Here is a 25,333-nt window from a genome sequence, read left to right on the forward strand (position 1 = left end):
GTAGATTGATTAGGGAAAAAACGATTTAATCAATTTTAGAATAGTTCTGTAACGTAACAAAATGTGGAAAAAGTCAAGGAGTCTGATTACTTTCCGAATGCCCTGTATGCCTATAAACTGGTATAATACTTATTATGTCCAAAGCATCGTATGGTCACAGCAATGGTATGGCACAGAACCTGGTTCGATTCCAGGCTGTTTCACAACCGGCCTTGATTGGGAGTCCCATAGGGTGGCGCACAATTGGCCCAGCGTTATCCGGGTTAGGGTTTGGCCGGGGTAGGCCGTAATTGAATATAAGAATGTGTTCTTAACTGACTTTCCTAGTTAAATACAGGTTAAGTAAAATAAACAATAAAAATCTCTTGCCTGAGACTGAGAGTTGATTTCTGCTCCGCGCTTCACCAGTATCTTCACCACCTCGGCCTGTCCGGCCAGAGAGGCAATGTGGAGGGCTGTGTTCCCTTTCTGGGATGGAAGAACACAGAGAGACACATATTACACCATTATAGAGAACAAGGCGAAATGTGTCAATCAATACACAAAACAAGGGGAGGATGGATAACATACAGTAATGACATAAACGGTCATTTCTGACATAAATAGAAATGACAAAAACGAATTTGTCCTTTCAGCTTTGACAAAAAGCATACAAATTGTATTACTTTTACAGTAGTATCAAATGTTTGACACACACACACACACACACACACACACATCACCGCCATCTCATTGTCTACAGGCACTCCTATTCCTCATTTTTTTCACCCATCTTCATTAATTCTCTCCATCACTGATTAAAGATGTGACAACCCAAACAGGCATATCCACAGACACCTATGGCTCAGTGATGGGGATGAGGGGGCCTTTCTGAGGTGCACTTCTAATGATGCTGTGACTAGAAACGCTTTAATTAGGCCATGTTGATTAACAAATCAAGTCAAGAGGCTCTTGTTTCAGAGTGGAAATCTGTTTTAAAAAGTTTGGGATGTTCTGTTGTCAAAATACACATTTAAATGAGTCATGTACATGTACACACAATTAAATATGCTACAAAACACAAGACAGGAGATTCTTTTAAACCTCAAATACACTACACGTTTGAAAGTTCTCCTGCAACCGAGTGATCAAATTAAGGTCCTACATCTGTAACAAGTCACACGACACCTAAACATGCTGCTTAGAAGGAATAGACCTTCTCCATTTTCACAGCTTGGCATAACTACCTCCATGTTCAATGAAACTAGCTGTATCCCTTTTCCTGCCTGCTACACCCTAGTGCTCTGAAGCTAGACTGCACAGTCATGTGACGGCGATAGGTTGCAGTGCAGTGCAGTCCATTGGGTGCTGGTTAGGGATATGGCTGTCTGCCCTGGGTATGGTAGTGTTATCTCACTGTTGGAAAGGTTAAGAGTCAGGTTAATGTAGGGCAAGAGTTGTTTCAGGACATTGACCTGGTTAAAACCCGTGTGTGACACTTGAACCACGTTTAGGGCCCTTAATTTGGAGACTGATACCTTGAACGAGCTGACTTTTCAGAGAAATACATCCTGTTTTTGTGTCGTTAAAAATATTTGATCTCAGTTGGAAAGTACAATATCAAGCCAAAACAAACCAGAACAATGTACAATTCCCTTTCGGCGTAAAACAGCACATCAGATTTCACAACAGAAGAAAAACTAAATGTGTTATCGTCCATGATCTTTGGAGTACTTTCTTTTGACAGCTCATTTGATAATGATCATTCTAACTATCTTTATTTGTAATCCAAAAGTCCAAAGCAGCTAAGATAAATATAATCTTAACACTTGACCAGCATGCAAGCTCCTAACAAGCCTTTACCCAGTTGTGAATAAAATGAATAGTCTACCTACAGTGGACGTGGACGGACGTAGCTCATGTACTGTAGCTCTTCCTAATATGATTCTATCATACTGTGCTAGCTCCACATACGGTAGTGCGGTAAGGGAACCCACCTTGGTGGCCGAGTCCACAGCTGAGCCTCTCTCCAGCAGCTCCTGGACCAGCTCCACGTGGCCCTCCTTAGCTGCCAGGTGCAACGCGTTGAGCCCATTCTGAGGAAGAAGAGAAGTAGACACGTATAAGAAGATAGGTCAGCCTCAAAACAAAATGGAGGATAGAAACGATAGAGATAAAGGAAAGAGAAGGGACTGGGTGTACCTCCAGGTCCATAACCTAACAGGTTCCCTTTCCCTCTCCCAATCTCCCTCTCCTTGTCTTGGCAGTGAAAGCCTGTTCTCCTCTCTCACAAATACACACACACACACACTCTCGAGGGAGGTACAGACTGAAATACCAAAGGCAGTACTGGATGTCAGAATTTGTGCCGTGTCACGATGGTTGTGGACTAGTGCCAGTCCAGGATTCACTATGTAGGCCTGGTGGTATTAATAAAGTCAAGCAGTATGTGTGTGTGTGTGTGTGTGTGTGTGTGTGTGTGTGTGTGTGTGTGTGTGTGTGTGTGTGTGTGTGTGTGTGTGTGTGTGTGTGTGTGTGTGTGTGTGTGTGTGTGTGTGTGTGGGGGGGGGCTATCTGGTGTTTGTCACAGGGGTCACTGGTGTGTGATTCTGTTCCTTGAATGCGACACCCATAAGACTTGACTTTAGATCAGAACATCCGTCCAAGACTAACTCAGATATATCAAGACTCAGATACACAGTTGAAGTCGGAAGTTTACATACACTTAGCTTGGAGTCATTAAAACTCATTTTTCAACCACTCCACAAATTTCTTGTTAACAAACTATAGTTTTGGCAAGTCGGTTAAGACATCTACTTTGTGCATGACACAAGTAATTTTCCAACAATTGTTTACAGACAGATTATTTCACTTATCATTCAGTGTATCACAATTCCAGTGGGTCAGAAGTTAACATACACTAAGTTGACTGTGCCTTTAAACAGCTTGGAAAATTCCAGACAATGATGTCATGGCTTTAGAAGCTTCTGATAGGCTAATTGACATTATTTGAGTCAATTGGAGGTGTACTTGTGGATGTATTTCAAGGCCTACCTTCAAACTCAGTGCCTCTTTGCTCGACTTCATGGGAAAATCAAAAGATATCAGCCAAGACCTCAGAAAATAAAGTCTGGTTCATCCTTGGGAGCAATTTGCAAATGCCTGAAGGTACCACGTTCATCTGTACAAACAATAGTACGCAAGTATAAACACCATGGGACCAAGCAGCCGTCATACCGCTCAGGAAGGAGACGCGTTCTGTATCCTAGAGATGAACGTACTTTGGTGCGAAAAGTGCAAATCAATCCCAGAACAACAGCAAAGGACTTTGTGAAGATGCTGGAGGAAACAGGTACAAAAGTATCTATATCCACAGTAAAATGAGTCCTATATCGACATAACCTGAAAGGCCGCTTAGCAAGGAAGAAGCCACTGCTCCAAAACCGCCATAAAAAAAAACTGACTACGGTTTGCAACTGCACATGGGGACAAAGATCATACTTTTTGGAGAAATGTCCTCTGGTCTGATGAAACAAAAATAGAACTGTTTGGCCATAATGACCATCGTTATGTTTGGAGGAAAAAGGGGGAGGCTTGCAAACCGAAGAACTGTCACGCCCTGACTTTAGAGAGCCATTTTATTTCTCTATTTGGTTAGGTCAGGGTGTGATGTGGGGTGGGCATTCTACGTTTTGTGTTTCTATGTTTTGGCCGGGTATGTTTCTTAATCAGGGACAGCTGTCTATCGTTGTCTCTGATTGGGAATCATACTTAGGCAGCCTGTTTTGCCACCTTAGGTTGTGGGATGTTGTTTTTTGTTAGCTCTGTGAAGCCTACAGAACGTGACGTTCGTTATTCTTTTGTTGTTTTGTTTGGTGTTCTGATTAAATAAAGAATCATGAACACGTACTACGCTGCACCTTGGTCCACTTCTTCCGACGAGTGTTACAAGAGCACCATCCCAACCGTGAAGCATGGGGGTGGCAGCATCACGTTGTGGGGGTGCTTTGCTGCAGGAGGGACTGGTGCACTTCACAAAATAGATGGCATCATGAGGCAGAAAAATTATGTGGATATATTGATGTAACATCTCAAGACCAGTCAGGAAGTTAAAGCTTGGTCGCAAATGGGTCTTCCAAATGGATAATGACCCCAAGCACACTTCCAAAGTTATAGCAAAATGGCTTAAGGACAACAATGTCAAGGTATTGGAGTGGCCATCACAAAGCCCTGACCTCAATCCTATAGAAAATTTGCGGGCAGAACTGAAAAAACGTGTACGAGCAAGGAGGCCTACAAACCTGACTCAGTTACACCAGCTCTGTCAGGAGGAATGGGCGAAAATTCACCCAACTTATTGTGGGAAGCTTGTGGAAGGCTACCCGAAACGTTTGACCCAAGTTCAACAATTTAAGGCAATGCTACCAAATACTAATTGAGTGTATGTAAACTTCTGACCCACTGGGAATGTGATGAAAGAAATAAAAGCTGAAATAAATCACTCTCTCTGCTATTATTCTGACATTTCACATTCTTAAAATAAAGTGGTGATCCTAACTAACGAATTTTTACCAGGATTAAATGTCAGGAATTGTGAAAGACTGAGTTTAAATGTATTTGACTAAGGTGTATGTAAACTTCCGACTTCAACTGTACCAACTGGTCCCAGTTAAATTTTGCTAAAGACTAGTTTATTTCCCTCCATAAGGGCCAATATGTTCCTAATAGGAGATTGATGTTTACGTCCTGTTGTTGGGGCAATAAATAGATCCTAAAAGCTTTGGAGGGAGAGAAATTACGATTACATTTCAATATCACTCTGGGCGGATTACCCTGCGGATTAAAGAATCCAAGCGTTTGCATTTGCCAGTTAATTCCCAAAACACCACAACATGAGGGGCCCAAGTAACTTCAATATCCAACCCCAGATGCCAACAACATGACACAACATTTGGATTCTGAGGAGCAACCCTCTCTCATTCCTAAAACTAATCCAGAGCGATTTACAGGAGCAATTGGAGTTAAATGCCTTGCTCAAGGGCACATCAACAGATTTTTCACCTAGTTTGGGGCGTCTCAGTGACCCAGCACTAATTCAGGGAGCGTTTGTCTGCTGTTTAAAAAGGGCCGCTCGGGTCGATATGTAATTTCCTCTATAGCCAGGGCAGCCCCAAACAGACTATGTCATGCGGCCCCTGTTCAGACCAAACTGGACTGCTCCTGAGGACCCCTATAGTTACAGCAAGGCCCCCTACAGTGTTTAGGACCGGTACTGAGCATGAACGTGTCCAATCAACCCATGTCTATTAAAAAAAAGAGCTACATATTCTGCAGTCTGCACTGCCCTGAAGGGGAACAAGAAGCATCTTTTTAAAAAGACATGCTGCATTGGACTCAGAAGGGTGCACCATCTGCTCTCTTCTCACTTAGCTTGTCCTCACATCCCTTAGCACTGTCAAAAAGCTATATTTCTATTGTGTAATTGTAGGGCCTGGCTCCAATATTGTTCTGAAGGTAAAACGTAGAGTGTAGACAAACACCTTACAAACTCCCTGTAGAATGAACCCCTGTTAACCTGTCGTTGGTAACACACTTCACCCTCAGAGATGGCATTGGGAATAACTCAAGGCCAGCCAGACAGGATGCTATAGCACCATAACACCTGTCACTACCAAAGCGGAATGGAGTAGCCATTTCTGTCCCTATTACGACTTTATAGATTAATGGCTGCCTCTGTCGTTTGTCCCCATGGAAGTTGGTAGGGATGGAGGAAGTGAGGTTGGTTGTTAACTGCAGGGACAATCTGTATTCACTCCTTCAGGGCGGGGATCATTCTCCCCCCCTCCCATTCCGATCCCCCCACAATCTCAAAGAAACACCTCCGCCCATGGCGCTCCCATACAGTCCCATCCATCTCTGCCCACAACAACCCCATACTGTATGAGTGTACCCCCCCATTCATCCATTCTTTAGAGTCTGCAGGCATATCACTCTGTCACACAGTTCCCCAACTGACCTACTGACCACCACAGTCACTCAATCACAGTCATTAAATCAGCCTGGCCAGACGCAATCCCTTATGAAACGTTCTAATCACATAATATAACATTCACCCTAATGTTCCCACTTGTTATTGTTCTATTATATGCAGATGTAATGTGGTGGAAATCTAATTCATAAGCAGCGGTGGTTAGAGCAGACTACTCCCATGGGGCATTGCAGCAGTCATAAGCAGCATAAATAGCCACTAATTAACATGCAGATTGTGAGTTATTATCATTATGAACTATGGTGCTATAATAAATGGAATGCATTACTCATTCGAAAGGCGTGTTAAAAGTTTCCAGTCCGTAGGGTTAACAGGCAAGTGCAAAAAGTAATTAAGTATACTTTTGAGAAGAGCGTTTTCGGTTAAAAAGGGTCAACTTGAAGAAACATATCAAGTACCAAATAATAACACAATAATAAAAGTGACAGGTAGTTGATACAGGTCATTTAGATTTGAATAGTCCACAAAGGAATACATTTCTAGCAGAGTAGACCAAATAACTTCCACTAAGAGAATGTCAACTCCACCTCCTGCATTAAGTTGAAAAGAGCTACTGTATTCCACCAAGGGTTGTCCCTTAACACTTTTTTCAACTTCCATAGTAGAATCATAACGACCACTTCATCATACAAACAAGGTCTTCGTGCAGCAGTAATGGTTTACAGAGTTGAGTTTGAATTGGGGGGTTCAGAGCTGCTGTGTGAGTCTGTGCGGTTGATTGATTGGTTCTCCAGACTGTGTTGGATGAGCCACAAGGAGCTCTCACGGTCATAGGTGGAGTATTCCATCACTAGTGGCACGGGCAGAGACTTGATGGAAAGACATCCATCTAATGTGGCACCTGCAATGTATTTATAATGTATGACTGCTACTTTAAATGCAGTACCACCATCAAGCTTGTTTCTCCCATGACTGTGCAGAGGAAATTATGCCAGGGACAAACTGGGAATATATCAGCCTTAAAGACAGGGAGAAACATTGGTATCTGTTACAGAGCAAGAGGCTCTGTAAACGAGGCTTGGCTACAGATAGATGTAGGATCTTAATTTGATCACTCTTATTGCTGAGAATTTTCCTGCACTGCAGGATATGCAAATAGTGTATTCAAGGTATAAAAATGCTTCAAAAGATTGTAATTTCCACTTTAAAATGTCAGACTTTATTTGAAAAATGAAAAATGTATCAACCCCTACAAAAAAATGCCCATTAGTTATAATCACCATAATGATTCCCATTTCCTGTTGCTGCAGGATTATTTTCATGCTGTAGCAAACTGGCTCAAATGAAGATCCTAGTAGTGTAGTAGTCTGGTTGAGTGAAGAGGCCTGGGAGACAAATGAAGGTCATGGGGATGAGGATGGAGGAGCAGATGGTTTCAGCCCGACGCGACAACACTAACAACCACAATCTATCTGGCAGCTGTCAAATATAATATCTGACATACAGTAAATGGTTGTTATCATTACTTTTACATTTCAGTCATTCTAGCAGACGCTCTTATCCAGAGAGACTTAAAGTAGCGAGCGCATACATTTCCATACTTTCTTCATACTGGTCTCCAGTGGGAATCGAACCCACAACCCTGGTGTGGCAAGTGCTGTCAATGCCATTTGTATGCCTGTAATGTGGGGTGTGGGCTCGTTGCTAAGGATGACTGACATAGATCCTTACGCTTGCTGGTTGCTAGGATGACTGACAGTTTCAATGTGATCCACTTTGCAAAATTGCATTGCTGGCACATGCACATGTCAACCACTCAAGGGTGTAACAATACAGAACACCTTGAGATTGCTCCAGCTCACTAACTAATATCTGATCACTAGACCATCAGATTCCACAAGCACACTCATCAATCCATTGACTATACCTGTCATATGGTATATGAACCGACAGGAGATGTTAGTGACTAGGGTCCTGTCTCCTCCCCTCTCATCCATCTCTCACTCTGCCCGACACCCACATAGGGCTGTGGTGGTCATGACATTTTGTCAGCCGGTTATTGTCATGCAAAAGTAGGGCTGGGCGATATGACCTAAAAATCTAATTTATTGGAAATTCACGATATATACAGTGCCTTCGGAAAGCATTCAGACCCCTTGACTTTTTCCACAATCTGTTACGTTACAGCCTAATTCTGAAAATAATCCTCAGCAATCCACACACAATACCCCATGATGACAAAGCAAAAACAGATTTTTATACATTTTTTGCAAATGCATTACAGATAAAAAACAGGTATACCTTATTTACATAAGTATTCAGACCCTTTGCTGTGAACTCGATATTGAGCCCAGGTGCATCCTGTTTCCATTGATCATCCTTGAGATGTTTCTACAACTTGATTGAAGTCCACCTGTGGTACATTCAATTGATTGGACATGATTTGGAAAGGCCCAAACCTGTTTATACAAGGTCCCACAGTTGACAGTGCATGTCAGAGCAAAAACCAAGCTATGAGGTCGAAGGTATTGTAGAGCTCCAAGACAGGATTGTGATGGTCACTCTGACAGAGCTCCAGAGTTCCTCTGTGGAGATGGGAGAACATTGCAGAGGGACAACCATCTCTGCAGCACTCCACCAATCAGGCCTTTATGGTAGAGTGACCAGATGGATGCCACTCCTCACTAAAAGGCACACGACATCCCACTTGGAGTTTGCCAAAAGGCACCTAAAGACTCTCAGACCATGAGAAACAAGATTCTCTGGTCTGATGAAACCAAGATTGAACTATTTGGCCTGCATGCCAAGCGTCATGTCTGGAGGAAACCTAGCACCATTCCTACGGTGAAGCATGGTGGTGGCAGCATCATGCTATGGGGATGTTTTTCACTGTCAGGGACTGGGAGACTAGTCAGGATCAAGGCAAAGATAAATAGAGCAAAGTACAGAGAGATCCTTGATGAAAACCTGCTCCAGAACGCTCAGGACCTCAGACTGGGGAGAAGGTTCACCTTCCAACAGGACTACAACCCTAAGCTCACAGCCAAGACTTGAACCCAATCGAACATCTCTGGAGAGACCTGAAAATAGCTGTGCAGCAACGTCCCCCATCCAACCTGACAGAACTTGAGAGTATCTGCAGAGAAGAATGGGAGAAACTCCCCAAATACAGGTGTGCCAAGCTTGTAGCCTCCAGGCTGTAATCACTGCCAAATCTGCTTCAACAAAGTACAGAGTAAAGAATCTGAATACTTATGTAAATGTAATATTTCAGTTTTTATTTTTTAATAAATTAGCAAACATTTCTAAAAACCTGTTTCTGCTTTTTCATTATGGGTTATTGTGTGTATATTGATGAGGGGGGAAAACAATTGAATCAATTTTAGAATAAGGCTGTAACATAACAACAACAAAAAAAAATGGAAAAAGTCAAAGGATCTGAATCATTTCCAAAGGCACTGTATGTAAATTTAATATTTCATTTTTTTTATTTTTTTTTTATAAATTAGCAAACATTTCTAAATACAAGCGTTGTTGAATAAGTAAAGGTAAAATACACTGCATTTCAAACAGTCTAATGAATTCAGGGCTTGTGAAGTTATACTTAGGATAAATATAAGCCTTCCACAACCATAAGACCCACTTATAATTCAATTATTTAATCAAAATAGTTTAACCTGCTTTTTCCCCCTCAATAATCACTGATCTGGCTTTCAAGTCTGTCTATGAAAATGTCATTTTTTGTTACAAATGTAACTAGAACCATGCATAATGCACATTCACTAATAATTACTAACTTCTTGTAGCAGGCATTATAGAAGATGAACACAGGTCTCATCAACAATCTCTCAAACCCACGTGCTAGTGACTGGCAAGCTAATCTTTATATTTCAAGTTTATATTTCAAGCCAACTTGGATCTATTTGCTAGCTAACAACAAGGTTGAACAGTTGAATTGTTATGAACACACCCTTCTGTCTGTCTCCAACAGTTTGAAAAGCATGCTAGCCTGTCCACCTAGTTCAGATGTTGAAATCAAGTGGCCTACCTTATTTCTCAGAATGATAACAAGTTGACAATTCCTTATATAATTGTGTTTTATGATTATTGCACATTTATAAAAAACAGACTAGACAGCTAGGATAACAGTCTTTGGCTAAAATGCTGCTAGCGGTACGTGGTACCCCAATGCCAGCGGGCCACAAACTGAGCATTCATTTTCCAGAATCAATGTTCATTGCTACTCTCGTTTTAGTAATGTCTGCTCTGCGCGGAATTTGAGTAGTTGAGACATAAAAAGGGTTTCGTTATAAAAGCTATTTTCTCCTCTACTACAGTAAAATAATGTTTTAATGGTCGTTGGTGTCCTATGATTGACTACCGTATGTTAATCATAGTACCTCAAATGCAAATAGCGTTTTGAAACCGCTTGTCAGAGAGAACTTCGTTGGCGTGAGAGGCAGGTGAAAGGGGCTTGGTGTGTGTAAACCGTAGAGGAAGAGGCAAAGCGAGAGGTTTCACTCTCGCTAAAATCGGTCCAAAATAAACCAAATGCGTTTATATGGGCTAATTTTGGACCTAAACTTGTCGCCTGCCTTCCCGCCTTTTGGGGGACAACGACTACCATTGTTAAGGTGTAGACGTGCATCTCTTCATTATATACAGATCTCTGGTGTACATTTGGAGGTGCACACAGCACAGAAGGAGCGAAAGAGACGAGACCAAAAATAGAACACGAGAACAAGTGGAAATAAACGCTTCAAAAAACGTTTTTTATTATTATTATTTTTTTTTTTACAAAACCTCGATTCTTGCGATACAGGCATTTGGAATATCGCAGATTTTTTAAATGTATTCATTAATTCGATATATCGCCCAGCCCTATGCAAAAGGCTCCCGGTCTCAAGGTAATTGACCCTTTCACATATAGCAAATCCAGGCCTCCACGCATATGAGCTGCATACCAGCCCCTGATGCGCGGCTTTGGAACAGCTACATTAAAAAAAAAAAGTCTAATAAATCAATTTAATATACACCATCACAATAAAGCCTTATTTATTTTAGTCAGGTCTAAAGAAACATGATATGAAGAAAATGTATTTCAGAATAACAGAATATGAGTTGGCCTACTGTATGTTATCTGGCTATGCTCCATACCATAGGCTGTATGTAGGCTTGTTCATTTAGCTGACAAGATATGCTTATAAATCATGTGCCATTATTTGATATTATATGATTTTATAATAAGAAGAACAGAATTGAATTTATCTGAAAAAATAGAAAGGATATTTTTCCCAATCCGGAGCGTGTACGCATATGAAGTGGCTATGTTGAGGTTAAAAGGGATAATTTGAAACTGATCCTATATGTTAGATTTACTTGGCAACTATAGTTGTGAATGACACAAACCGTAGAACTTCTTCAAAACATATATTGGCTACATGATGCGGCTATAGGCTAAGTCACAAAAAAAACTTGCGCTCTGTTCTTGCCTCAGGCTGCACAGCTGTTCTCTCATCAAGTAATCATATTTTAACCTATCGGACTATTCTCAATGTAATCTTGTCTGTACTAATATGTCAAATTAGTTTCATGATCAAATGGGGAGGAACAGGGGCAGGGGAAAAATACATGTCACCTGTACGCACTCGAATTGCGAATGGAGGCTGCGCGCTTTTCCGGCGGTCTGTATTCCAATGATGCCTGGAAGGCTACTTTGGTTTTATAGTGGAGCTGTGCTTAATATGAGCAGCTGAGAAATAAACATAGGACCACTTATTTCACTCCACACATCAACCACTGCTTGAGGAACATGCTCTCGTTGTGCGACAGGTGATATTCCGCCAAACTCCGTATGCCATGGGCTCTCCAACCCTGTTCCTGCAGCTACCGATTGCTTCATTTGGGAAACCAAATGAAATCTGTTCGGGAACATCGATAGTAACATGTTTTCGCAACTAAACATATTTCACTAAACTGTTGACAGACAGCACGCTCGAGAAAAGGAATAAGGGAGAGAGAGGAGAGGGAAATGCATGGTGGTGAGATATTCTGTATAGCTAAAAGTAATGTGCCACCCAATTAATTATGAAAATATAAAGAAAATCCCTATTACTAGGCTATTCAAAATCAAATACAAATTCACTATAATTGTAGGCTACCTGTAAGCCGTCCTGCACAATCAATGAACCAACAGCATTGCCTAGGGCTCTCTTCCATCATGGATAGACATTTTGGAGCGTAGCATAAGGTAACCAGAATGTATAAGGTAACCAGAATGACTCATGACTGCCGGTATGCTGGTAATATGGTCACAGCCCTACACCCCATTCGTCCAGGTCCCTGTCACTGTGTGAAGGTCACTGTTCTACTGTTACATTCCAGGAGGGGAGGGGCAGCCGGACTGACCATATGGAAGGAGAGGTGGAGGGGGGCATCGGATAAGGGGAGGGGAGAGACCAGAGAGAATGCAGATATAGGAGGACTAGGGTGAAATAGGAAATCAGTGTTTGTGACAGTGCATCTGCATTGTTAGCAACATACTCTATCTGACATGGCAAGCTGACTGTTCAATCTGTTTATGAAGCAGAACATCTATATGTTCCTGACATTATACAGTAGAGCACTAGCTCAGATACTAGCTCAGATCACTGCATCAAAGCCCACGCATTCAGATGTGCTGCCAGATGTGAGAGAAATAGAAAGAGAGAGACAGAGACAGAGTGTGTGTATAGTGTATGTGAGCGAGAGAGGGGGGGTGGCTGGGCCCTCACCTTACCTATCTAGATTGCTTTGGCTTTGTGAAGAAAACTGTGTGTGCGTGTCTGTGTCTGTATGGTAGGGTTTAGACACATAACTTAAACAACAAACAACCGCTCACACACACCCCATGACCATGTGACTGTTGTTTATCAGCTTGACCACCGTGACCATGGTGGTTGTCAAGGCCGGACTATTTACATCCTAACAGTTGTCTGTGACCCACGTCAGGGTGCCCCCCCCCCAGTCGCGCAATGAGGAACGTTAATGGGTTGGAGGAGGAACAGATAATGGTCATGCGCCTCCTAAATTAAGACCCACCAGCCTCTCAGGGGGAGAGGTATGCTCCAGAAATAGGGAATGTAATGGAAAACTACAGTTGAAATCCGAAGTTTACATACACATTACAGGCTGACTACACCGCTCGCGTCCGGTGATTCAATTATTGCACCCACACTGCTCGTGCGCGCCAACGAGCGTCTGCGTTGCCAAGGGCTAAAATAGAAATCAGTTCTATTTCTCACGCAGAGGGCACTGCAAGTCCTGCCTCTCCCATCTCCTCATTGGTTTATAGAAGCAGGTACCCACGTGCCATCTCCTCATTGGTTATACCCACGTGGGTGACTGAAAGACGAACGAGGTCAGTGGCGGTAATGCACCTAATTTATGAAAGTTGTCAATCACAATATAAAGTCAAGAGAAGAAAAAGCCTGGAAGGAAGAGAGATGAATAGAAACGATTCGGTTGACCGTTTTATGTGTGGATTAATTGGAGTAGAGGACCTTGTGCATTTCAGGTAAAATAACGACTCAATGTTTATATCCCAGGACAAATTAACTAGCAACAGCAAGCTAGATAAATAGGACAAATTAGCTAGCAAGTGCAAACTAACTAGCTAAATTGCCATAAATATTTAATGTTTTTCGACCTGTACCCAAATTAATATAATTGGTTCAGAGTTTGTTTTTATATTTTAACTTGCATGTCGTGGGTCAGAAGTTTACATACACTCAATTAGTATTTGGTAGCATTGCCTTGAATTGTTGAACTTGGGTCAAACGTTTCGGGTAGCCTTCCACAAGCTTCCCACAATAAGTTGGGTGAATTTTGGCCCATTCCTCCTGACAGAGCTGGTGTAACTGAGTCAGGTTTGTAGGCCTCCTTGCTCGCACATGCTTTTTCAGTTCTGCCCACAAATTTTCTATAGGACTGAGGTCAGGGCTTTGTGATGGCCACTCCAATACCTTGACTTTGTTATCCTTAAGCCATTTTGCCACAACTTTGGAAGTATGCTTGGGGTCAATGTCCATTTGGAAGACCCATTTGCGACCAAGCTTTAACTTCCTGACGGATGTCTTAAGATGTTGCTTCAATATATCCACATTATTTTCCTCCCTCATGATGCCATCTATTTTGTGTGCACCAGTCCCTCCTGCAGCAAAGCCCCCCACAACATGATGCTGCCACCCCCGTGCTTCACGGTTGAGATGGTGTTCTTCGGCTTGCAAGCGACCTCCTTTTTCCTCCAAACATAACGATGGTCACTATGGACAAACAGTTCTATTTTTGTTTCATCAGACCAGAGGACATTTCTCCAAAAAGTACGATCTTTGTCCCCATGTGCAGTTGCAAACCGTAGTCCGGCGTTTTTATGGCAGTTTTGGAGCAGTGGCTTCTTCCTTGCTGAGCGGCCTTTCAGGTTATGTTGATATAGGACTCGTTTTACTGTGGATATAGATACTTTTGTACCTGTTTCCTCCAGCATTTTCACAAGGTCCTTTGCTGTTGTTCTGGGATTGAGTTGCACTTTTCGCACCAAAGTATGTTCATCTCTAGGAGGCTCCTCGTATGAAGGCTGCTTGGTCCCATGGTGTTTATACTTGCGTACTATTGCTTGTACAGATGAACGTGGTACTTTCAGGCGTTTGGAAATTTCTCCCAAGGGTGAACCAGACTTCTGGAGGTCTACAATTTATTTTCTGAGGTCTTGGCTGATTTCATTAGATTTTCCCATGATGTCAAGCAAGGAGACACTGAGTTTGAAGGTAGGCCTTGAAATACATCCACAGGTACACCTCCAATAGACTCAAATTATGTCAATTAGCCTATTAGTAGCGTCTAAAGCCATGACATCGTTTTCTGGAAATGTCCAAGCTGTTTAAAGGCACTGTATGTAAACTTCTGACCCACTGGAATTGTGATACAGTGAATTATAAGTGAAATAATTATAAGTGAAATAATCTAATTATTTGTGTCATGCACAAAGTAGATGTCCTAACCGACTTGCCAAAACTATAGTTTGTTAACAAGAAATTGGTGGAGTGGTTGAAAAACGAGTTTTAATGACTCCAACCTAAGTGTATGTAAACTTCCGACTTCAACTGTAGCTGTTATAACATTGGGATGGTCAATAGCAGTAAATCTATGCAAATGTAATTTCTACAATGGGATATAGTAGACTTTGTCACATCCCACAGGTTTAATTAGGAATAGAGGCAGGATATTGAGAGAGAGAGAGAGAGAGAGAAGAAGAAATAAAATGACAGAGGGAAACACCAATGACCTGAAACCACTGATCCATCCCCTCCTGCCAGTGGCCAGTAATTAATGTGGAACTAACAGCGTTTTAGCAACAAGAAATCTTATTTAAATCTGTTCCTATAGACCCCCAGGAAGAATATGACATCTTTTTATTTTTTTACATTTTCTGACAAGCGAGCACTTATAGTATATGGTCATCTTCACGTTTTCGTTAATTCATAGAATGTTTGGGAATTACATATAGTAAGGCATTTGTGAAAGTTCTATAGCAACATAGAGAGGGAAAGCGGCCGTGCATTTGGAAAATGAATAGACACTGCAGTAAATAAAACCTAATAAAAACATATGTCTTGTCCAGGACCGGAGTCTACGCAGACTGGTGCGGCATAGCCAATCAGAGCTACAGTAGGCCTATATGCAAATAAGCCATTTGCCACACGGGCCTGCCATCATTCACTTTGAACTGAACTGTGTGTTTATAGGCAGCAGCAACAGCGTGACTTTAGATCATTAGAACACATTCGCCAAAAGCCACAAAATACACCTGAATCGATTCCTGCAAATATGTAAACACCACGGGAGTCCTCTTACATTTGGGAACTTCACAGTCCTATTGATCAAACAACCATGGAAAGGTAGGCTATCCCTCCCTCGGATGCCAATGCACATCAACAATAACAAGATTAACAACTAATGCTAGCCAGAGCAAGATAAGCTAAAAATCTAACAAGGGAACATTAGATAAACACTCTCAAACTCTTTCAGCTAGTTGGCCGTCAAAATTGCACTGAAACGATGGGGAATAGTAGCCTGCTCGTCCTTCTGCATCTTGCCTGCCAATGTATGTTTGTCCCAACCCACGTGTTGACAAATGAATGGGAATTTGCCTGCCTCTCCCGCCCATTTGATTGATGCCAAATACATTTCATTGACAGCTAAGAGACTAACTGTGGATAACAGTCATTCCAGTTCAGCATAGCTAACAAGCTAGCAAAGTGATTCACGTTTCTTGCTAGCTAACCAAATGACACCTGAATCTCTAGCTGTAGCCAGTAAAAAATGATATGAGTTCATTATGATAGCCACATTAGCAGCTAATTATCATTTCATTTTTGGGGGGGTAAATACAGGCAAATATATTGATAAAAGTCACCTTGTCCTAGAGAGATTTACACGGTTATCATGCCAGGGTAAGCCTATAGGAAACACAGCCCTTATTTTAAGTGTTTCTAAAATCCTCTATGGGAAAAATAAAAAACGATTGGAACCATTTCCATGTTTGACTGCTAGGGTTTATGGTTAAAATGACTCATACTGTGGTACTCTATTGCAAAATAAACATCAATTCCGTTCTACTTAACTCGGTGTCTCTCATATACACCAATGCAATAGAAGCTAGGTCTGGGCTACTTAGTTCATTGACATTCATTTTCAATACACTCCTCACTCTTTCCTCTTCTCCTCTTATTCTATCCCTCCTTCCATCTATATACTTAACATTCTGTTCATTTTACCTGAAGGAGACGCATGGTGGATTTACGAGAGGTCAGAGTTATAGATCCAGAGTGATGGATTTAGATGTTATTGATTCATTGATTTTTCAATGTTAATATTAGCGGTATTAAAATCCACAGTTTTGATGTTGATTTTACTAACAGAAACATACAAGAAAACAAGAAAAATGAAAACTTTGATTTAGCCTGTTTTTTTTATAAAGGGAAGCACATTGCCATTCCCTGTCCTAGATTTGCTCAGTGAAAGCTATTGTCAGACATAGCAGTGTTACGTAAAAGTATTGCCTTGCAAAGCGCCTGTTTAATAATGAACCCTGAATGACAGAGGCGCTTCACTCCTAATGTAATCACGCTGACAGCCTCCTTCAAGATGACAATGATTACATTTTAGAGAGAACGGCAAAAACACAGCGCTCAAGGAGACTGGGACAATCCCTCTCTTAATCTGAGAACAATGTTAATTGTAGAGACTAGAGTGTGGTGATTAGGAATACAGCCAAATAGTCAGATGTTTTGTGTTTAATCACTAACAGGCTAACCCACACTGATCACATTACACACATTACGTGGTTACCATAGCTCCCAAAGATAGTTATTTATTTCAAGTTATTTTTGCTATAGAGTTGAATCAATGTTATGTTTTGGTAGCACAAATACGGTTCAGTACAGTAAGCCTCATTCCTCCCAATGGACAGAGATAGAACGGCAACCCTCACGCCGTAGACAGATTGGCATTAGGACTGATGATCAAAGGAGAGATCCCAAGACCTAAATGAGTTATTGAAGAGAAAGTGTAAGATTGATCACCTGGGTGACTGAGGAGAGAACTGGCCACCATTTTGGCTCCACAGAGACCAATGAACAGCACCATCAAGACAAACAAATGACGTGTCCTGTCTACCGTAAATCAGGTTCTGAGTTATCACAAATGTTTTTCTTTTTTTTCTCCTGGCGTGTACACATGTGCGCATGTATGTCCACTAGTCTCTTACCTGATTACAGGTACCTATGTCCACTCCCCCCTTTAGGTACTCCAGAACCTTGTCGATGTTCCCCGCCCTTGCCGCTCGCAAGAAGCTGGTGTTGCTGTCCGACTGGAGAAGAACAAACAGAATAAAAAATACGTTAGAACAATGTTAGAACCCATTGAGAACAACGTTGGCACAACTTAACCGCTGTTTTGAACTGCTTTGAAATAGGTCCGTTTTTTTATTACTTCTAGAATAGATTGAGTTACAGCTTAGCATACAGCACTCTACCACTTGTTTGAGGGGTGAGACACACTTTAATGCCAAGTATGCCAGCCTGCACAGGCAACACTACAGCCCCTGAGACTCAAAGACAAACACTCATTAGAAGTCCCTACGGAGCCTGGTGGCAGTGTCACTCATTTTCTGCAGTCATCAACACCTGAACTGAATCAGCATTTTCCTATCCGAGTGAAATAGTCTATAATGATACACACATGGATTACAACTGATGGACATGTCCTCTACTTTTATTCACTGAGGCAGACTAAGCTGGAGATGGACCAAAACTTTAGATCGTAGCGGCAGTGAGTCTGCATTTCTCCTCCTGTTCCCAAAACACACCCTGGCACACGCATACAGACACAGAACTGCAGAACCACAGCCTCCTCTCTCCTCTGTGAGGAGGAGGTAGAATGTAGTCCCTAAAGTACTACTGCTCCCTGACAACCAGCCTGTGCTGGTAACTGGGCACCTGATTGAAGTAGCGTTGTGGCTAGCCAGGCTAGCTATCTCCCAGAGACACTCAGTGAGGGAGACAGGGCCAGAGATAGCTCCAGCACGCAGCACAGCTCAGCCCAAACCCAGACCGCGGATATGCCCACTCCTCTGACCCATTCTGTCACTCATTCACTTACACCGCTGTACAGCGACTCCGGACCCAGAGTTAATACATACTCTGGACTGTAACACAAACTCTGAGCTGTTCATGGTTTAAAACACACTCAAATCTGTAAATGTGGGGAGTACTTTACACTGTATAATGAGAGGGCTGATACGAAAAGGACAGTGAGAGGAGCTCCAATATTATGACTGACTGTATCTGATGTACAGTCAGTCATAGCCTATGTTATACCTACCTGCATAAGTGAATGCATACGTATGAAGAACGACCGTGCCCCCAGCTACTGATCAATGCTTCACAACTTATCTAAAGGCAGTAATGAGAGACACATTGTGGTAATTTGTCCTGGCAGCGGCAGCGGTTCTGTGTGTGGATGCTGCAGAGAACTGCACTGCATCATTCAGACCGGACACAACAATACGCAGCACAACCAAACAGGAGCTAAACCGCGAGACTGAGCACCAGGATGGCGAGTTGAGCTCTGTTAGCTGAGTGAATACATATATATGTATATATATATATATATATATATATATATATGTATATATATATATACATATATATGTATATATATATATATATATATATATACATATATATGTATATATATATATATATATATATATATATATATATATATATACATATATATGTATATATATATATATATACATATATATGTATATATATATATATATATATATATATATATATATATATATATATATATACATATATATGTATATATATATATATATATATATATATATATATATATATATATATATATATATATATATATATATAAAGTCCCGTGTAGCTCAGTTGGTAGAGCATGGCGCTTGCAACGCCAGGGTTGTGGGTTCGATTCCCACGGGGGACCAGTACAAAAAAAAGTATGAATGTATGTACTTGTAAGTCGCTCTGGATAAGAGCGTCTGCTAAATGACTTAAATATGTATATATATATGACAGTACTAGTCAAAAGTTTGGACATACTCATTCAAGGGTTTTTCTTTACTTTTACTATTTTCTACATTGTAGAATAAGAGTGAAGACTTCAAAACTATTAAATAACACAAATGGAATCTTGTAGTAACCAAAAAAGTGTTAAACAAATCAAAATATATTTTATATTTGAGATTCTTCAAACAAGCCACGTTCTGCCTTGATGAAAGGTTTGCACACTCTTGGTATTCCCTCAACCAGCTTCACCTGGAATGCTTTTCCGACAGTCTTGAAGGAGTTCCCACATATGCTGGGCACTTGTTGGCTGCTTTTCCTTCACTCTACGGTCCAACTCATCCTAAATCATTAATGGGGTTGAGGTCAGGTGATTGTGGAGGCCAGGTCATCTGATGAAGCACTCCATCACTCTCCTTCTTGCTCAAATAGCCCTTACACAACCTGGAGGTGTGTTGGGTCATTCTCCTGTTGAAAACCAAATGATAGTCCCACTAAGAGCAAACCACATGGAATTGCGTATCACTGCTGAATGCTGTGGTAGCCAGGCTGGTTAAGTGTGCCTTGAATTCTAAATAAATCACAGATAATGTCACCAGCAAAGCACCCCCACACCATCACACCTCTTCCTCCATACTTCATGGTGAGAACCACACATGCGGAGATCATTCATTCACCTACTCTGTGTCTCACAAAGACAAGGCGATTGGAACCAAAAATCTCAAATTTGGACTCATCAGACCAAAGGACAGATTTCCACTGGTCTAATGTCCATTGCTTGTGTTTCTTGGCCCAAGCAAGTCTCTTCTTCTTATTGGTGTCCTTTAGTAGTGGTTTCTTTGCTGCAATTCGACCATGAAGGCCTGATTCATGCAGTCTCCTCCTAACAGTTGATGTTGAGATGTGTCTGTTGCTTGAACTCTGTGAAGCATTTATTTGGGCTGCAATTTCTGAGGCTGGTAACTCTAATGAACTCATCCTCGTCAGCAGAGGTAACTCTGGGTCTTCCTTTCCTGTGGCGGTCCTCATGAGAGACAGTTTCATCATAGCACTTGATGGTTTTTGCGACTGCACTTTAAATTTTCCGTATTGACTGACCTTCATGTCCTAAAGTAGTGATGGACTGTCGTTTCTCTTTGCTTACTTGAGCTACACTTAATATGGACTTTTACCAAATAGGCCTATCTTCTGTATACCACCAAACCACCATACCTTGTCACAACACAACTGATTGGCTCAAACGCATTAAGAAGGAAAGAAATTCCACAAATTTACTTTTAACAAGGCACACCTGTTAATTGAAATGCATTCCAGGTGACTACGTCATGAAGCTGGTTGACAGAATGCCAAGAGTGTGCAAAGCTGTCATCAAGGCAAATTGTGGCAACTGAATAATCTCAAATCTGAAATATATTTTGATTTGTTTAACACTTTCTTGGTTACTACATGATTCCATATGTGTTATTTCATAGTTCTGATGCATTCACTATTATTCTACAATTGAGAAAATAGTAAAAAATGAGGAAAATGAGTAGATGTGTCCAAACATTTGACTGGTACTGTATATAGTGATACAAGCCTACTTCACTGTCTGTAAGTGTGTCTCACACCTCCAATGAGACTGATACGTTATCCCAGACTGAGGGGGGGGGGGGGGGGGAGGGTCTCCTGGGGTCTCTTGGAGACAGCTCAGATGATTTCTCTAGGGAGGGATATCTCTGCTCTATATATCTGACAGACGGAGAGGTCCAGAGGAACAGCTTGTGGGTTGTCCAGCCAGCCCACAGGGGTAGGATGATATTGTTACACCAACCAAATTCCCTTTAATATCAATCCTCTGCACCTTGCATGTTAAAGAGCAGCATTACAGCTCACCTAAGGGAACCACTTCAACATGTAAGAAGTTAATGAATAGCAGCCATTTTGTTTTTATGAATCATATTACAATTTTTTGCTGAATAATGTTTCTCACTGTCTCTCTGTACAAACCACATATGGATATCAGAGAAGGGGAGTGTGGTCATCTCAAAGCCGCAATAGGTCACTGTGCACGTGTATACTGACTGAAAGACAGTGTCAGAATTGTACCCAGCTACATTATACAATGGTACCAGTAGGCCTACAGAACAGAGGGGTAGAAAAGCCAGATAAAATCCCCAGTCAGATTCCTAGCTGCCCGAGTCACATTATGCAAGGCAGAGAGGGTGGAGAGATGAGAATGAATTAAGAAAAGAGAGGGTGTTTTATGGCTTTGCGGGTGAATGAACACTCCTACGTGGAGTCGTGATATTAAGGAGAGGTAGAGAGTAGAGAGAGAGAGAGAGAGAGAGAGAGAGAGAGAGAGAGAGAGAGAGAGAGAGAGAGAGAGAGAGAGAGAGAGAGAGAGAAAGTAAAAACAGAGAGTGGGAAGGAGGTAACTTACTCAATCAGATATGAAGGTCTTTGGTATTGTGTTCATTCATAAGCCATTCTTTACAGAGACAAAATGAACAATTCTTACTGTGTGTTACCCTTGATTAATAAATCAAACGCAGCAGGTTCATACAGGAAACACGAGTGTCGCATCAGCTGATATTGCCTCCAATTAGATTCATCACACTACCTTAATATGGAGGTATATTAGTCGACCAGGTTGCACACACATTCCCTGATGATGGTCCTTGCTATCCGGAATCCTTGAGACGTCCAACTCTGACGTCACCCCATTGAAGTTGACATTTAAAATAGTTAAGGTATGGGTTAAGTTTAGGGTTAGGGTAGGGGCAGCCCAAGGATCCCAGATAGCACTAACCATTCTCTGATGGCTGGCGTGCGTAAGGTACAGTATGTGCTGATGTTCTTGGTGACATGCTATGCTGTGACATGCGTTACTCGCTATGCATGTCTCCTTCCTGCTTTCCCACCACCCACCCCAGCCTCCACCTGTTTGGGCTCTGCTTTGTTTCAGTCAGGGGGATCGGTATAGCATTCCTTGTTCTCTGTCTGCAATTATTATATCCTACATGATGTATGCTCTGACAGTGAGGAGCAAATCCTTCGACCTTAAAGGGTAATTCCATCCCTTTTCAAACTCATTTTCATTATCTCCAGCACACCAGTGTCTATGTGATAACGGCACATTTCTACGTATTGTAGAAGAAAAAAATATGAAGTTAAAAAGTTCTACCCGATGACCTCATCAAAAGTTAAAACGTTTATTTATTTTTTTTAAAGTGATTTTCAAACACTATAAGATTTGCGGTGTCGTGGGAGCAAGGAAATACCCTCCCTCTGGCTAGGAACTTGTTGCAGGGTTTGAAAAAAAAATCACATTTTCTTTAACTTTTAATCCTACCTCATGATGTCACAGAGAAGCATTTTCTATGACCTTCTAATCTTTTTAACCACAGATCATAGAAATGCACTGTTTTCACATACAGTATGTAGATACTGGTTTTGGGTGCTGGAAATAATAAATAGGAGGTTGAAAAGTGGCAGAATTGCACTTTTTTATGCTTTAGTCTAGATGTCCACAGTACCATTTGTACTATTTTCTAAATTGTAGAAAAATAGTGAAGACATCAAAACTATGAAATAACACATATGGAATCATGATTTCATATGTGTTATTTCATAGTTTTGATATCTTCACTATTATTCTACAATGTAGAAAATAGTACAAATAAAGAAAAACCCTGTAAAGAGTAGTTGTGTCCAAACTTTTGACTGGTACTGTATATCACTGGGAATTTCAACCGAACCTGTGAAGTGTGACATCACATTACCGACCATGTCATTTCAGCTTCAAAAGCCTCCCTAAACTGAGATTGCATAAAACAATAATTTACACAGAGTAGAATGTGTGTGGAGAATTTACAGTATAAATAAAGTAAATATTATATCCCAAGACGACCGTCCAATGACCAATGCTGTTGGAAACATCCTCGGCCCTCCCAGTTGCCATGGAGACAAGCGGCCCTGCCTCTCTTGGTAACCATGACAACTGTTTTCTCTCTCTCTCTCTCTATGTCTCTCTCTGGGGTGCGGTGTAACCTAAGAGTTCACACATAGCTCATTTAACTACTTTATTTTACCATAAGAGCCCTTTTTTCAGGCTTGTATAATGTGGCAAACTCACTCAACATTACACCAGTGCTGATAGGGGAAGTACAGGCTTGTAACAAGCTCAGCAACCTCATGTGTGATACAGACGTACCTAGGCACTAACCTAACCTGGTCCCCTCTACCAAAGATAGAACATCTCAGCCGTGTGTGTGTGTGTCACCACACTGCCCTAAGCCACAATCACCACAGCCTTAAAAAACCCTCCTAACATGCATCACGTGCTCCACAGGCTCTTACAGGAACATTATCATTCTCACACATACACGGAAACACACACACCACACACACGCACGCACATACACAAACACGCACACACACTGTGACGCAAGCTTATTCACAGATAAGGCAACTGTACCCTTGTCTTTTGCTGGTGTACAAAATCCCACACTCCAATGGAACAACACCTTCTATTCTTGGACATCATGACAGCCTATCATATCAACAGACAACAGTGTTTACTGGGTATCTGTTGTACACAGCAACCATGTCACACCACTGGTGCCTAGGACTAAGACACTGGCGTCAATGTTAACATTTCCTTCATTAACGCCAGGTTCGCCAACTGTGTGTGTGCCTTGTGTGCGTTCGTGTGGGCATGCATGTGTGTGTGTATTTTACATTAAACCCTCATTTGGGCTGCCTGGCATGCATAGCCACTATATGCGCAGACATACTGTAATTACAGTATGTGATGATTACTATGTCATCACATTCAACTGGACTGCAGTATCCATGGAACCTTGATCGTTAACACCACATACCTCGAGTTCAGCTTTTAATACCCTATGATTATCGGAAACCATCGGACTTCATCACACATGAGGCTTCCAAATGGAATTCTATCGAACCTCATTCGACTCAATGAAAAACAAGGAACCATTCAATAGGAAGCTGTAGATTATGATAACATGAACTCACCACATATTCAAAGGCTTCAAGATCAAGGTGACATAATGGAAGCATGCGGTTTGATGTATTGGCTAGGATCTCCTCTCTTCTGTAATTGTTTCTGCATGCTGTGGGATGTTACTTCCTCGTGATTGGTTCATCCTGGGAGCCCCCCTCATTAGCAATCAGTGTCATCAACATCAGCTGGGCCAAACATTTCTGGGCCAATGCCAAAACAGGATATAGCTGGCCGCCAGAGCATCCTGGCCAACCACGGATCTCCCTGAGGACTCATTCGCATATAGTAAATCAGCACTAGGCCCAGCTTCGTTAGGGACACTAAATTTAGACCTACTCTAAATTCACCAGTAGAGGCTAATGCTTTCACTGAGGCTTGACAGATTGAGGCAAGATAGTGTGTGTTGCTGACCGAGAAAACCATGAAAAATATTGTAGGGGAGGGTAAACAACATACAATATTTTTCTTAAAAGCACAAGGATGCTGTATTGTCCTTGCAGGGCTAACAAAGCCTTGCTATATGCCACTGAAGGATAACCTATAAACCACATCTTCTGATTTCAAATGTCATATTGCTAGCTATTTCAAGGCCAAAACACTTTGCACAGACGGTGTGAAGAGCAGAAAAAAAAACATCAGAATGTGTACTAGAGTTTCCACAGTCCACTTAGTGACAAAGAGCGCGAGAGCTAACTGTCAGGGGTG

At 41.6% G+C, this 25,333-nt stretch overlaps 1 protein-coding gene across 1 annotated transcript in view; it reads right to left on the reverse strand.

Moving 5' to 3' along the window:
* The window catches only part of LOC120030209 (ankyrin-2-like), a 119,889-nt gene that overhangs the window by 69,853 nt on the left and 24,703 nt on the right, over positions 1-25,333 (reverse strand). Inside the window, exons 2-4 of the mRNA XM_038975560.1 lie at positions 17,775-17,897; positions 1,977-2,075; positions 370-468 (exon numbers count right to left, since the gene is read on the reverse strand). Of these exons, the coding sequence (XP_038831488.1) occupies positions 370-468; positions 1,977-2,075; positions 17,775-17,897 (321 nt within the window). The remainder of the gene's footprint in view (positions 1-369; positions 469-1,976; positions 2,076-17,774; positions 17,898-25,333) is intronic.

This window comes from Salvelinus namaycush, chromosome 36, assembly GCF_016432855.1.
Source record: "Salvelinus namaycush isolate Seneca chromosome 36, SaNama_1.0, whole genome shotgun sequence".
Taxonomy (NCBI): Eukaryota; Metazoa; Chordata; class Actinopteri; order Salmoniformes; family Salmonidae; genus Salvelinus; species Salvelinus namaycush.